Source organism: Camelus dromedarius, chromosome 20 (genome assembly GCF_036321535.1).
Source record: "Camelus dromedarius isolate mCamDro1 chromosome 20, mCamDro1.pat, whole genome shotgun sequence".
Lineage (NCBI taxonomy): Eukaryota > Metazoa > Chordata > Mammalia > Artiodactyla > Camelidae > Camelus > Camelus dromedarius.
The window spans coordinates 23,437,283-23,449,230 of record NC_087455.1 but is presented as its reverse complement, the minus strand read 5'-3'; the positions used below and the strand labels follow the sequence as shown (position 1 = coordinate 23,449,230).

Genomic DNA, 11,948 nt, shown 5'->3' with positions numbered 1-11,948 from the left:
TTTTGTTTCCATGATTCCCTGACCTAAATCAGACAAACTTGCAGGGCTTTAGCTTCTTTTTTTCTGTTGTCAGGAGCTGGTGTTGGCATACATTTCCTCTAATTTGAAATGACATTGTTTATGTTTGATACAACGTTAAGGATTTTGGCTTTCAAGAAAATGACATTAAATGCAATAATTTTATTTATCATAACCATTTTGTACATCATTGTTTTCTTTTAGAAGGTGTAATGTTATACATATTTGTAATTTATATTGCATGTATAAACATATTGAAAGTCAGCTAAAATGGCAAATTTATTTTACATTATAATAACTCATGAGTTTTAAAAACTAGTACTAGTAATTCTTCCCCTTCCTTATAGGTTTTAAGATGTTATGGTATCTTTAAGTACCTTAGTTCCTTTCCTACAAAAGCCATTGATTTACAAATGCATAAAGCCTTCAGTTCTACTATTTCAAAGCTTTTAGATGATTTCTGTATCAGTTTTATATATCCAGCATAATGCAGGTTACCTATGTTGTTGGCTAAGATAAATTACTGATTCATTAAATTATAAACCAAGATAGGAGAAATAATACTTTTTTTTTTAAATGTTGACTAGCTCCACAATAGTTTTAAGGAAATAGATACATACTGTGTTCATAGGGAAAAATGTAGATTTGATAGTTTATAATCTCATTAATTTTGTCTCCACAATTAAAATATATCCAGCCTAATTTTCTATGGCTTTAGAATTCTTTAAGATTTTACTTTCTTCAAAGTTGTTGCCCAGAATTAACATTTTGTGGGGTTCTTAAATGTCATAGATAGTCTACAGCCCAAATACCATGAATTTATTTGAATTAAAGTGATATCTCATAGTAAAATCACAAACTATACAATGAGTTCCCTAAGTCCTTAGCCTGAGCTTCCAGACTAAATGCAGTTGTGAAATCGGTTGAAATTTAACTTTGGTAAAAAGCTTCCCTGTGTAGCCCCAAGCCATATTTTTAGTTACCATGTTTATTAGAGAGTTTTTGTCAATAAACTCCGAATTAAATAGAGTTAGACTCAGATTTTTAATAATAAGTGAATTCTCTTCTCTCATTTGTATATATTTATTTTTAGTTATTATGGGAATGATTTCTCTAAATTTGGGGTTCCTAAAGGATAATATCTCCTTTAGCACAATAAATTTTACTGCTTTTCCCTGATAGTGGACAAGTATTGAAGTCTGCTTTGGTCATGATTTCCATATTGAGATTTTGTTTTTTGTTTGCCTTTTGATTTTACTTTATTTAGAAATAAAGACTGGATAGAAATTATAGTCTGTATGATTAATTAGGAAGAAATAAGAGTTTTTTCATGGAAAAAATGGATAACAGTTCTGGAATTTTTTTTAGCCTCTGTTGGTCTGTAAACTAAATTCCTGTATTGAATTGGGTATACTGTCCCAAAGAAGTCATGGAGGTATATACCTTTGATAAACACTTTATGGTAGCAAATTGGCTCCTTTAGCTTCTAAATTTGTGGTTTCTGTTTTTATTTTCTTCATTTTAGTGAAGGATTACCAGTTTTAGAAGCTCAGTAGAAGTAAAACAGAACTATGGGCAGGCATAGATGGAGTTAGTCAAGTGCTGCCCGTCAACTGAGCTGTGCACTTTATGGACTGAGATAACAAATAATCAAAAACATGAAACTTACTTTGTTTATACATTTCATGGTTTCTAGCCATTTCTTACTAAGCTTTAGCTGGGAATATCCTCTAGTTGACTCCTGGTTCTTTTTCAGGATCTGGTTCAGAGTGATAGGCACAGGAACAAGTCATCTCTATGCACAGGAAATTCAAAGGACATGACATGCTTTGAGTCGGTGGTGTGTGGAGAGAAATTGTTATGGTTTCTTTTTCTTAGGTCAGTTTTGGCTCATTGTAAGATATTAACTTCTTCCCGTAATTGGTTCCATTTGTTAAAATATTCAGATCTTAATTTGAATCCTTAATTTATGTAGCAGTGCAGTTTCCAAACTTGTTGACTATTCCTGAGTAAAATGAGTGCTTACCTAATTTTATGGAGAAAAATGACATCATCATTAGATACACTGACACCTGAAATAAATTAAAAAAAATTTTGATTTCAGTATTTTATTGTAGTGGTAAATAAGTTAAGATGTGCATAAGAATATAGATATATTTAACTTGCCCCATTTAAGTTACAGCACACAAGTGACTTTTCTTCCTTTTTGAAGCTCTGCAGTGCATTGAACCTCGTAATTGCCTATCTGCCTTGATTGGAAGGAGCCCTTGTGGAGTGAGGTAGTACATAGGTGATCATTTTCAAAACTTTTCCATTACTGCTTTCAGTAGGCGATGTGAAAATTATTAAGACTGCTTTCTTTTTTCATTTTCTCCATACAATCAACAAGCCAGAAATAGTGCTGGTTCAGAAGAATTAAAGGTCAGTTTAAAATGCCGGCACCTATTGTTTAGAAAGTGAGGCTGGCGAACCATTCCAAACACTGAGCTATTTGATTGCAAGGAAGGGGAGGGAGGGCCGTACTGCACCATCGAATTATAGAAATAGTCCAGTTGTTAATAGTTGTCATATCCCAGTCCATTAAAGCTCTAGTCTAGCAAAAGTTTAATTTTTCAGTTGTTCAAATAGCTTTGATCAGAAATGTCACTTTCAAGGAACAAGAGTGAAAATGTCTTTGAAGGTGAGTCAGGTAAGATTACCATGGGGAGGAACTCTGGGTCCACAAGGAGCAGGAAGTTCTCATGCCTGCCTTTAATAGTGTCCACTAGGAAAGCCCCGGACTGGGGGTTTTACAGCCATGATCCCAGGTGCCTCCATGGCCTCTGTATGTGGAGGTGGAGGGAGAGGTCCTTTTCACAGTCAAACCTACAGAGCAGAGGCAAACATCTCCATTAAGTATTCATTTATTTAGGACAGTAGGGGATGGAGTCCTTCAGTATGACCCAGAGTACTTACTCTTCCAGTGAACTGAGAGTTACCACACAGGGGCTCTTACATGAACCGGCAGTTTTCTGAGAACCTGGTATATAGTGAACTGGTTTTCGAGCTGTTCTCAGCAGTGGAAACACTGCAGGGAATGAGAGAAAAGCAGAAGGGAGGTCTCCAGGCCTGGTGCCCTGTTCCCCAAACTTCACTTTTATGTGTTTTTTCATATTGGATTTTGTATGTTGAAAAATTATTTTGAAAGAGATAGGCCTTTTACAAAATTTAACTGCTGCTGAAATATTCCAGTCTTTTAACACAAACTGTTTTTTGAGTAGCATTTAAACCTTTAATTTTAAAATTGTTTGAAATCATTGTTATAATCATGATTATGGGAGAATCAGTAGTCAAAGCAGAGGATTTCTTCCATTGCTTTAAAACTAATTATCTGATGTAAACTTGTTATATTCTGTTTGGACTTTCTAATTGTTCTTTTTTTTTTTTTTTTTTTTTTTCAGAAACATTGGGAGTTTGTTGACATTCCTTCAAGATTTGATGCTATAAACTGATAATTTTTAACTGTCTAGGTTGCTGCTTCATTGTACACATTTGCCTGGTAAGATGGGGAATAAGTGAATTTTGTAAAAGTGTTCACTGAGCCAAAATGGAAGTCACAAACTACCTGAAAACTTTTAAAATGAAAAATCCTCAAGAGAAAAACGAATCAGACCCAACCACACTTAGGCAGTGCCCGTGACAAGTTCAGATCACAGACGTCCTTCTCCTGCCACAAATGTCAGAAACGCTTGTTATCTGAGTACACTGCCTTCTCCCCCCTTTCTGAACAGCTCAACTTGGAAAGGTCAGCATATCCCTTTGGGAAAAATCTTTTCTTGTAAATTGGACTGTTTGCACACATAACTGTAGGAAATGTTTAGCATTTGCTTTGATGGGACAGCAGTTTGTTCAACAGAGTGGAATTGTTCTTCTTTTTCCATTTTCCTGCCTGTTTGTACATCACGGGCACCCAAATTACGGAAAGCAACTTAGAGGCCCTTCTTTCTGTGGGATCAGATCATCCTGTCCACAAAACCAGCCAACGCCTTGGGCTTCCGAAACGCCAGCTATGTTCCATCTTTTATTTACTCTGAGGGACTCATTTGTGACACACTTTGTTCTGAATAAAAGCAGTAATTTTCCACAGATTATACATACTGGAGCCCTGGAAAAGGAGGAGGAGGAGAAAGAGGGGAAGGAAGTAGCGAGAAAAAAGAAAAACAGAATGACTGCTCCAGGATCTCCTGCTTTGCCTTTGCACAGATTTGTTTCTGTGTGTATGACGGGTGTTACACAGTGTCCAGTGTTTCAAATGCATTAACTTTCTCTGAGTCTTTTGGTTTACGTAAGAAAGATACAGATCACTAAGACAACAAAGCAAGTTGCTGCTTGTGATCAGCTGCCTCCAGTGTGATAATCAGCATAAATATTTGTGGTTCATGGAGAATTGTTCACCAGAGTCCATCTTACCATCCATCTTGAACTAATGAAGAACAGTGCTGAGTTTGTGTGGCTACATTCGTTTCTGTAGCAACAAGTGGATGCCAGAAACATGCTTATAATTTTTCCTCAAGTAAAAATGCTGTAATTCAGCAACGACTGAAAATAAACCCAAGGAGGGGCTGTAAGGAAGACGGCAGCATCTAGGTGTTGGTCTGGGCTGGGCTACAGGAAGGGACCTGAGTCAGAGCTTGGCTCGTTATTTTGAGAAGCTTCCGATTATTCACCTCCAGAAATAGCTTCCCTTCCATTTCAGCCGAATCCCTCTGCTGCTGACTGTGTGCTGTGTATGCCTGAGGCACGTGTGCCCGTGGAAGAAACAGCTTATCCCAGACAAACCACCTCTGCATGCGTACATCCCATGCCCTCCATCCTATCCCCATCTTCTCCACGGACTTCCCTCCTTCAATTAATTCTTTCTCTCCTAAGTCATCAGTATCTTTCTCTTCATTGGCTCAGTCACAAAAGCGTACAGACACCGTCTGTCTCCTCTCAACTCACATCCCCTTGTAATTACTACCTACTTCCCTTCACAGCAAAACTTAAAGATACTTAGCCACACACATTGATTTCTGCTTTCTCTCCTCCATTCACTTTCCAACCCACTCTAGTCTGCCTCCCATCCCCATTTTTGCAAAGAAAATGATCTTGAGTCACTAAGACTTCGTTGTCAAAGCCAGTGGACATGTATCTGCTCTCATGTTTCTCAGCTTTCTGGTAGGATTTCAACACACTTGACGCTGTGCTCTGGACTCTCTCTCCTCTTGGTTTTCAAATACTGCCTCCACCTAGTTTTCCTCCTGCTTTGGGCTGCCTCCCCCAGGTTCTCCATCCTCTACCCCTATCTAGATATGGAAGTGCCCCAGGACTCAGTCCCTTTCCCTGGATAATTTAAATCCATAGCATGATTTTAAATAGTATGTAAATGCTGAAGAACCCCACTTTTATAACCCTAGCCCTGATGACTCCTGTGATTTTCACATTCATATATGCAACTACTCATTTTATGTCCCACATGTTTAATAGACATCTCAAATTTACTTTCCCAAACTTGCTTCTCTTGAACTTTTTCCATTCTCAGGAAGTGGCACCACTGTTGACCCAGAGGCTCAAGTCAAAAACCTGAAACTCAACCTTAATTCTCTCTTCCTTAAACCCTACCTCATTTCCTCCTCACATCCCATCTATCAGCAAATCACATCAGTTCTATCTTCAAGATCTAGCTTTAATTATTCAATTTAATCTCTATATCCCCTTCCATTGCCAAATTGTCATAATCACTCAATTGGGCTGTCACAATGGTCTCTCTGCTGCCACTCCTGCCTCTTCACATTTTGCACAGAGCAGACAGTTTAAAAAAAAGGGGAAGGGGGAGCCAGATTATATCATTGTCCTGTATAAAGTCCATTAATATTTCTAATCGCACTGGGAATAAATTCAAACAAACCCTACCATGGTTTACATGGCCCCACGTGAACTAGCTTCTCGTCCACTTCCCCATCCCCTGCCCCTTGGCTCCAGTTACACTGGCCTCCTGGATGCCCCCATCACAAGTCAAGCCCTTTTCAGCCTCAGGGACTTTGCCTCTGTTCTTGCAACATTTTACCTCCTGTATCTTCACATGAGTGGCTCTTTTTCATCCATTTCTTTAGAAATGTGTTCCTTGCATTCATCCCTATTGCTCACTCTTGGTCATTACACCTTATTTCCTTGGAAGCACTTAATCACTACCCAGAATTAACTTGTTCATTTGCTGGCATGTTCTGTGTCTTTTATAGAATGTAAACTCCCTGAGGGCAGAAACCTTGTCTGTCCTCTATTGATGACAGACCTAGAGAAGTGCCTAGCATGTGAACACCCGGTAAGTATTTATTGAATGAATTCATTCAACAGCTGTTTTTAGAACCCCTACTATGTGCCACCTACTGTTCCAAGTTCTTGACATATATCTGTGAACAAAACAGAACACAGATCCCTGCCCTCGGAGACCTAGTATTTTAGTGGGGGAGATGGGCAATAACCAAGACATTGTACATGAAAACAGAGTATGCTTAAAGGTGATAGGTGCTGTGGGAGAAGAGTTTCTGGGTGAAAACTTAGGATAATCTTGTCTCTTCCCTTTGTGTGGGAAAGTGAAAAAGGTATTTGCTTTGCAGACGCTTGAAATCTCAGCTGCTAGAGATAAACAATGAGATCCTGAGCAATTTACCGCTTTTGAGGCTCAGCTCCCTTATCTCCAAGATAGAGTAATACCCACCTCACAGCATTGGGTTGAGGAATAAATGAAGGAATATAGATTTAATAGTATCTCATTCCTTTACCTGCCCACCCTCGCCCTGTTATTCCAAGGGGACGAGGCATATGGAGCAGCATATTCTCCCTTGCTGAACCCCCAGCGAGCTTTAAAGTAAAACCAACCCAGTTTTCCTGAAAACCCTCAATATATCCTAACTGACTAGATATGTAGACAAACAGGTGTATGGATAATTCCAGAGCAAACAATCAAAGCTACCTGTATTCAGAAACAATGCTTTTTAAAAGACAGAGTAGGCAGTCCTCACAATTCTTTAATAATTATTTCCACCACTTCCTCATTTAAGTTAACTCCATTTTTACAGATCCCACCCACTGATAAAGATGGAAGGATCTGCTATCCATTTAGTCTTTCTCATCACATGTAGAAGCAAAATCACAAAGATAATTATTTCATAGGAGGATAAAACATTTATTTAAATGGAAACACTAATCTTTATTTTCATCATGCTGAAGTGTGGGGTTACAAACAATTTTCAATAAAACACTATATATAATAAGCAAAAAATAAGTTAATACAATGTAAACTTACATACAGTTTCATCAATTAACAGGTTTAAGAACAGACTAGCCATTTAAGACTTTGGAGCTACATTTAGTAAAAAACGCTCAAACCTCATCAACCCCAAGTAAGACACTAAAGAGCTATTCAAGACTTTTTCAAGCCAATTACACAAATACATTATTTTTGGTTACAGTCCCCTGCTATGCACAAGACCATTGGAATGCTGTAACAATTACACATTTTAAAACGGCACAAAGCAAAGCAAGGAGATAACATGCCAGCCTTACAGAAGCTGTCTTGAAAGTGCAAACTTTGCATTTTCTCTTCCTGAACCACTAGGGTAAGCACGGGTACCTCAGACGACGCGGCAGGGTCACGAGCATGCTTTCTATATCACACCGGTGAGACGTTTACTTGAACCAGATCTCCATGCCTTTGAAGATACCTCTGGTTTTAAACAGGGAACAGGCTTCAACTAAATATAGTGCAAATCAAACACCGAGGAGCCAAAACGACAGAACAGAGACCGCCACAGGTCGACCTGCTGTTTCTCCACCTCGTACAGCGCCACACGGGACAGACTGGCACATGGAAACGACGACTTCTCTTTAGGTCTTGATATGACAGGCGGTGCGGCGGAGCGAATGCAGGGCCACCACGCAGCAGCCCCGGAGCAAGGCTCCAATGTTGTAGACGGGATCTGTCCCTCCCCTCTGAGTACTGAACGCCCACAAAACAGTGGGGACCACGGGGGCCGCCACGGCCAGGAGATCCACCAGGAAGCTGCGGCTCCAGTACTGCCTGCCGACGCCCCCGCGGGCCAGCGGGATGAGGCCGTCCGACCTCCCCTCCGCGGAGCCTGCAAAATCCAGCTCTCTCATGAGGCGGTTTCCACGCGCTTCCGTATCCCCCGTGGCGGAGGGGGTCTCCACGGGAGACAAAAGGATGGCTGAGTTCGGATTCCTTGGAGTCAAATCAACCACGAAGGCGGAGATGGACTCCAGGAAGCTTTCCGTCGAGTCGGCCCCGGACTCATCATCAGGGGATGTGGAGCTGGAGGGGCAGGGGGCCTGGAGCTTGAGCACGTGCTGGATGAGCTCGGAGAAGGCAGGGCTGTAGGGCACCACGTCGGTCTGCACCGCCTGCTCCACCACCGCGCTGCCCTCCCCCTGACCCCCCGCCGCCGGGACGAGCGCCAGGGCCTCTGCCCCGCGGCCCGAACGAAGAAGCTCCAGGTCGCCAGCCTCCGTGGCGGTGGCCGTCACCATGTCATCAAACAAATCTGTGCCGTCGGCCACGCTGCCTCCCACCAGCACCTCGCTGTCGGCCCCTTCCTCTGTGACCGGCTCTTCCGGAGACCGCCCATCGGCCGTCTTGCCAAAAGGGGTGCTGAGGGCCAAGCCCTTCTCCGGGGAATCGCACGGAAAGTCTAGACACAGTTCGTCCCTCAGAGAGCCACTGTGCGCCATCTCCATGCTCTGAAGGAGCGACTCCAACTTCTTGTTTTGAATGTTTATGTCCACGAAATACTTCTGAATGCCCTTGTCTTTATCGGCCAGGCTGCTCCTCATCGTTTCGATGACCTGTTTGAGCTGTTTAATCTCCTTCCTGGCTTCCTTGAGGGCCAGCTGGGCCTCCACCCGGTGGCACTCTTCTTCTATCCAGTCATCCCTCATCCGGGCCAGCTGGGACTTGAGTTCCATAATCTCACTCTCCCTGCAGCCAGAAGACAAGCACGGCTAAGAACAAGGCCAGCTCTGAACCAGGCAGCCAGCAACTCTGATACCCAGCCAGGAGCCCAGGCGTACCCACGTGAAACACACAAGTGAAATCAGTTTTGAAATTTTTCTTTCATGGGTATTACGGCCTGAATTGCTCCCTTAATTGTAAAATAGCTAAAACAGTAACAGTAACTAGAATCAGAATTTAAAAGGCTATTTTTTTTCTTTTTGAGTGCCCACCAAGTGTCCGACATTGCACTAAGTACTATTCAAGCATTATTCTCTATTCAGTACAGGCACACCTCGTTTTACTGCTCTTTGCTTCATTGCACTTCACAGATATTGCATTTTTATTATTTTTTTATTTTTTTTACAAATTGGTTTGTGGCAACCTAGCATTGTCAGACACTGTTTAGCATTTTTTAGCAAAAATGTATTTTAAAATTAAGCTTTGGTTTGGCAGCTGGCTCCATAGCTCAGGGGTTAGAGCACTGGTCTTGTAAAATTAAGGTTTGTACATTTTTTTCAGACATAATGCTATTGCACACTTAACAGACTATAGCAGAGTATAAACATAACTTTTATATGCACTGAGAAGTGAAAAAATTCATGTGACTTGCTTTATTGCAGTATTTACTTTACTGAGGGGGTCTGGGGCTGAACTTGGAATATCTCTGAGGTGGTCCTGTACTTAATATTGGAAATTTTATTATTAAAACATGTTAGAGTCTCTTAGCCTGCTTTTACCTCCATAGCCTACCCTTTCTTATGTCCACAAAACAATTTGTGGACGGGAAGTCCCATCCCTTTTAATTACCTATCAAAGGCAGAAGGCAGACTGATAAGTTTTAACATTGCAAAATAGTTCTGATCATGCTCCACTGATAATTTAAAAAATTTCTTTAAGTCATAAAAGGTACATGTTGCAAGGACTTTGTGAAATGTTGATAATTCTGTCTTCTCTCAGATAATACACTGGATCCAACCTACCCTGAAGGGAACCTATTCTATTTTTCTAGATCCTTTTCAGGACCCTAATTCAAGATATTTGTCAAAAAATTCTTCCTTACATATAATTTCTTCATAGTCAATGTCATGCTGTAAATAAAATATATGCCCTCATAGTCTCAGTGGATACGAAGACCAGATTGTCAGGATCCTGACACAGATAAAGAGATGTGGTGAAGTATTGCGTCCATAGGTTTAGGCTTGAACATTCTCCAGTTTCACTGCCTTCCCATACCTCCCTCTCATGACTTTTCAAACCCTCCCAGTTTCCTCAAATCATAAACCAAAGACCTCCCGAAAGTAGGGTCTGACTCATGTCAGCTTCACCTTGAGTTCCCAGCCACTCCGGTCAGAGCTCTGCTTGTCCATGCCAAAATGACAGGGAAAAACCATCCAGCAAAAAATCTGGCCTGTCCCAAGAATGTCAAAGGTCTTTTCTCTCTGAGATAAGATCTCTTAAGCTTGGCCTGCTTTTGGGTTTTTTTTTTTTCCCCCTTTAATTAATGTAACACTTGGCCAAGAATAATGAACCTCTTCCTCCAGCACAGAAATAGCTTGTAGGAATTACAATGCCTTGGCCATCTGCTCCCTCACAGAGATAAACAGGGCTTCGTCGCACCCACTGTGTGTGACCCACTCTGCTGGAAGGATGGGACTGTTCCTGCAAGGGTTCCTGCCATTTAATAATAGTCACGTACACACCCAGCTCTTCACGTCAAAGCTATACACCCAGAAAAAGCAGAGGGTCCCTTCCAACCCAGGATGGTTCCCTGAACTGCAACAGCCAAATCACGCAGAATTATTAAATGGCTCTGTTGAGAGACTGATTTAAGAAATCTGACAAAAATTAAATGAAGTCATTTTTCTTCTTTTCTAGTTTTCTGTGGCATGGGTGCATGTTTCATTTAATAGGAAAAAGCAAGCACAGCGCGCAAGGAGCGCGGATTCACCTCTCATGAAGTCGGCGCTCAGATTCCTTGAGCTTGGTCTTCAGGTGTCTCACTGTAACCTCTTTCTGCTGCAGAGGAGTCAGGTACTGCTCCGGATTTGGGGGTTTGACGCCATGATTTTCACCACAGGACATGTACCTTCCAGACCGCCTGAAACAATCCAAGTAATGAAATGCTACTTTTTCTATGAAATGAAAAGTCAAGGCACAGCTAACAACTTGAGAAGAAACGGCCGCTGTGTGCTGGGGTCTGAAGCCCCGGTAGCGCGTGACCTCACGTCAGAAGGGGGACTGTGATCTACCTGCCAGTCTGTGGACTGTTCATTTTGAGTAAGCGTGGGGGCAGGCTGTTTGTGAAGGGGGCAGGGACGGTGGAGAGGGAGATTTTCTACGGCTTAGGAATGATCTCATATAAAATAATGCACAATTGTCCACAGGCTGGCCTGTCAGTTCAGTGTAACATGCTGTTATGTTAAAGGACAATGAGTGGGGGCAGGTGGGAGGGCAGGAAGGGAGCGCGATGACCTAGCTTTCCACACAATGTGCCACTTGCCTAAAGATCCCGATTGTTGCTAGCTGAATTCAGATTGTTCTGACATCAGTCCCTGGTGTGAGTGTGCTGATCTGGTGGAAAGTTTCCTTCTGCTGAAGGGAAAAAGGCTAGTCCACTGTCCCCAGATATGTTTTGTATGAGAGGTGTCCGGTATTCTACAAAACTTCCATCGCTGGAATCCTGGCCCCTCTCAGGCCTCTCCAAGAGCTGGGTATCCCTGCGGTAAGACAGCTGACTCATGAGACGGGGCGCACAGAGAAGGAAGACTGAAGGGGGAGGGCTGACTCGGACCCCCTCCAAGCCACCCTGTCCAGTTCCCAACTCTCCAGCCCTCCTGTCGGGACACTTTGGGTGTGCAGTTCGTTTTTTTTCTGCAACCTCGTGTGTCCCAGGGACTAATTT

General features: G+C 42.1%; 1 protein-coding gene and 1 long non-coding RNA gene across 13 annotated transcripts in view; one reads left to right on the top strand and one right to left on the bottom strand.

Annotated features, from left to right (window-relative positions):
• The first annotated feature begins 3,451 nt into the window (after window positions 1-3,451).
• Window positions 3,452-11,594, top strand: LOC135318721 (uncharacterized). The gene is made up of 2 exons (XR_010377044.1): window positions 3,452-6,358; window positions 7,365-11,594. It is a non-coding gene; the product is annotated as an uncharacterized LOC135318721 (long non-coding RNA).
• SYBU (syntabulin) overlaps window positions 7,206-11,948 on the bottom strand; it is a 104,508-nt gene continuing 99,765 nt past the window's right edge. For all 12 annotated transcript variants that reach the window (XM_064476891.1, XM_031439510.2, XM_031439507.2 and 9 more), the window contains 2 exons: window positions 10,995-11,144; window positions 7,206-9,031 (listed from right to left, as the gene is read on the bottom strand). In XM_064476891.1, coding sequence (XP_064332961.1) covers window positions 7,924-9,031; window positions 10,995-11,144 — 1,258 coding nt within the window. In that variant the 3' untranslated portion in view covers window positions 7,206-7,923. The remainder of the gene's footprint in view (window positions 9,032-10,994; window positions 11,145-11,948) is intronic.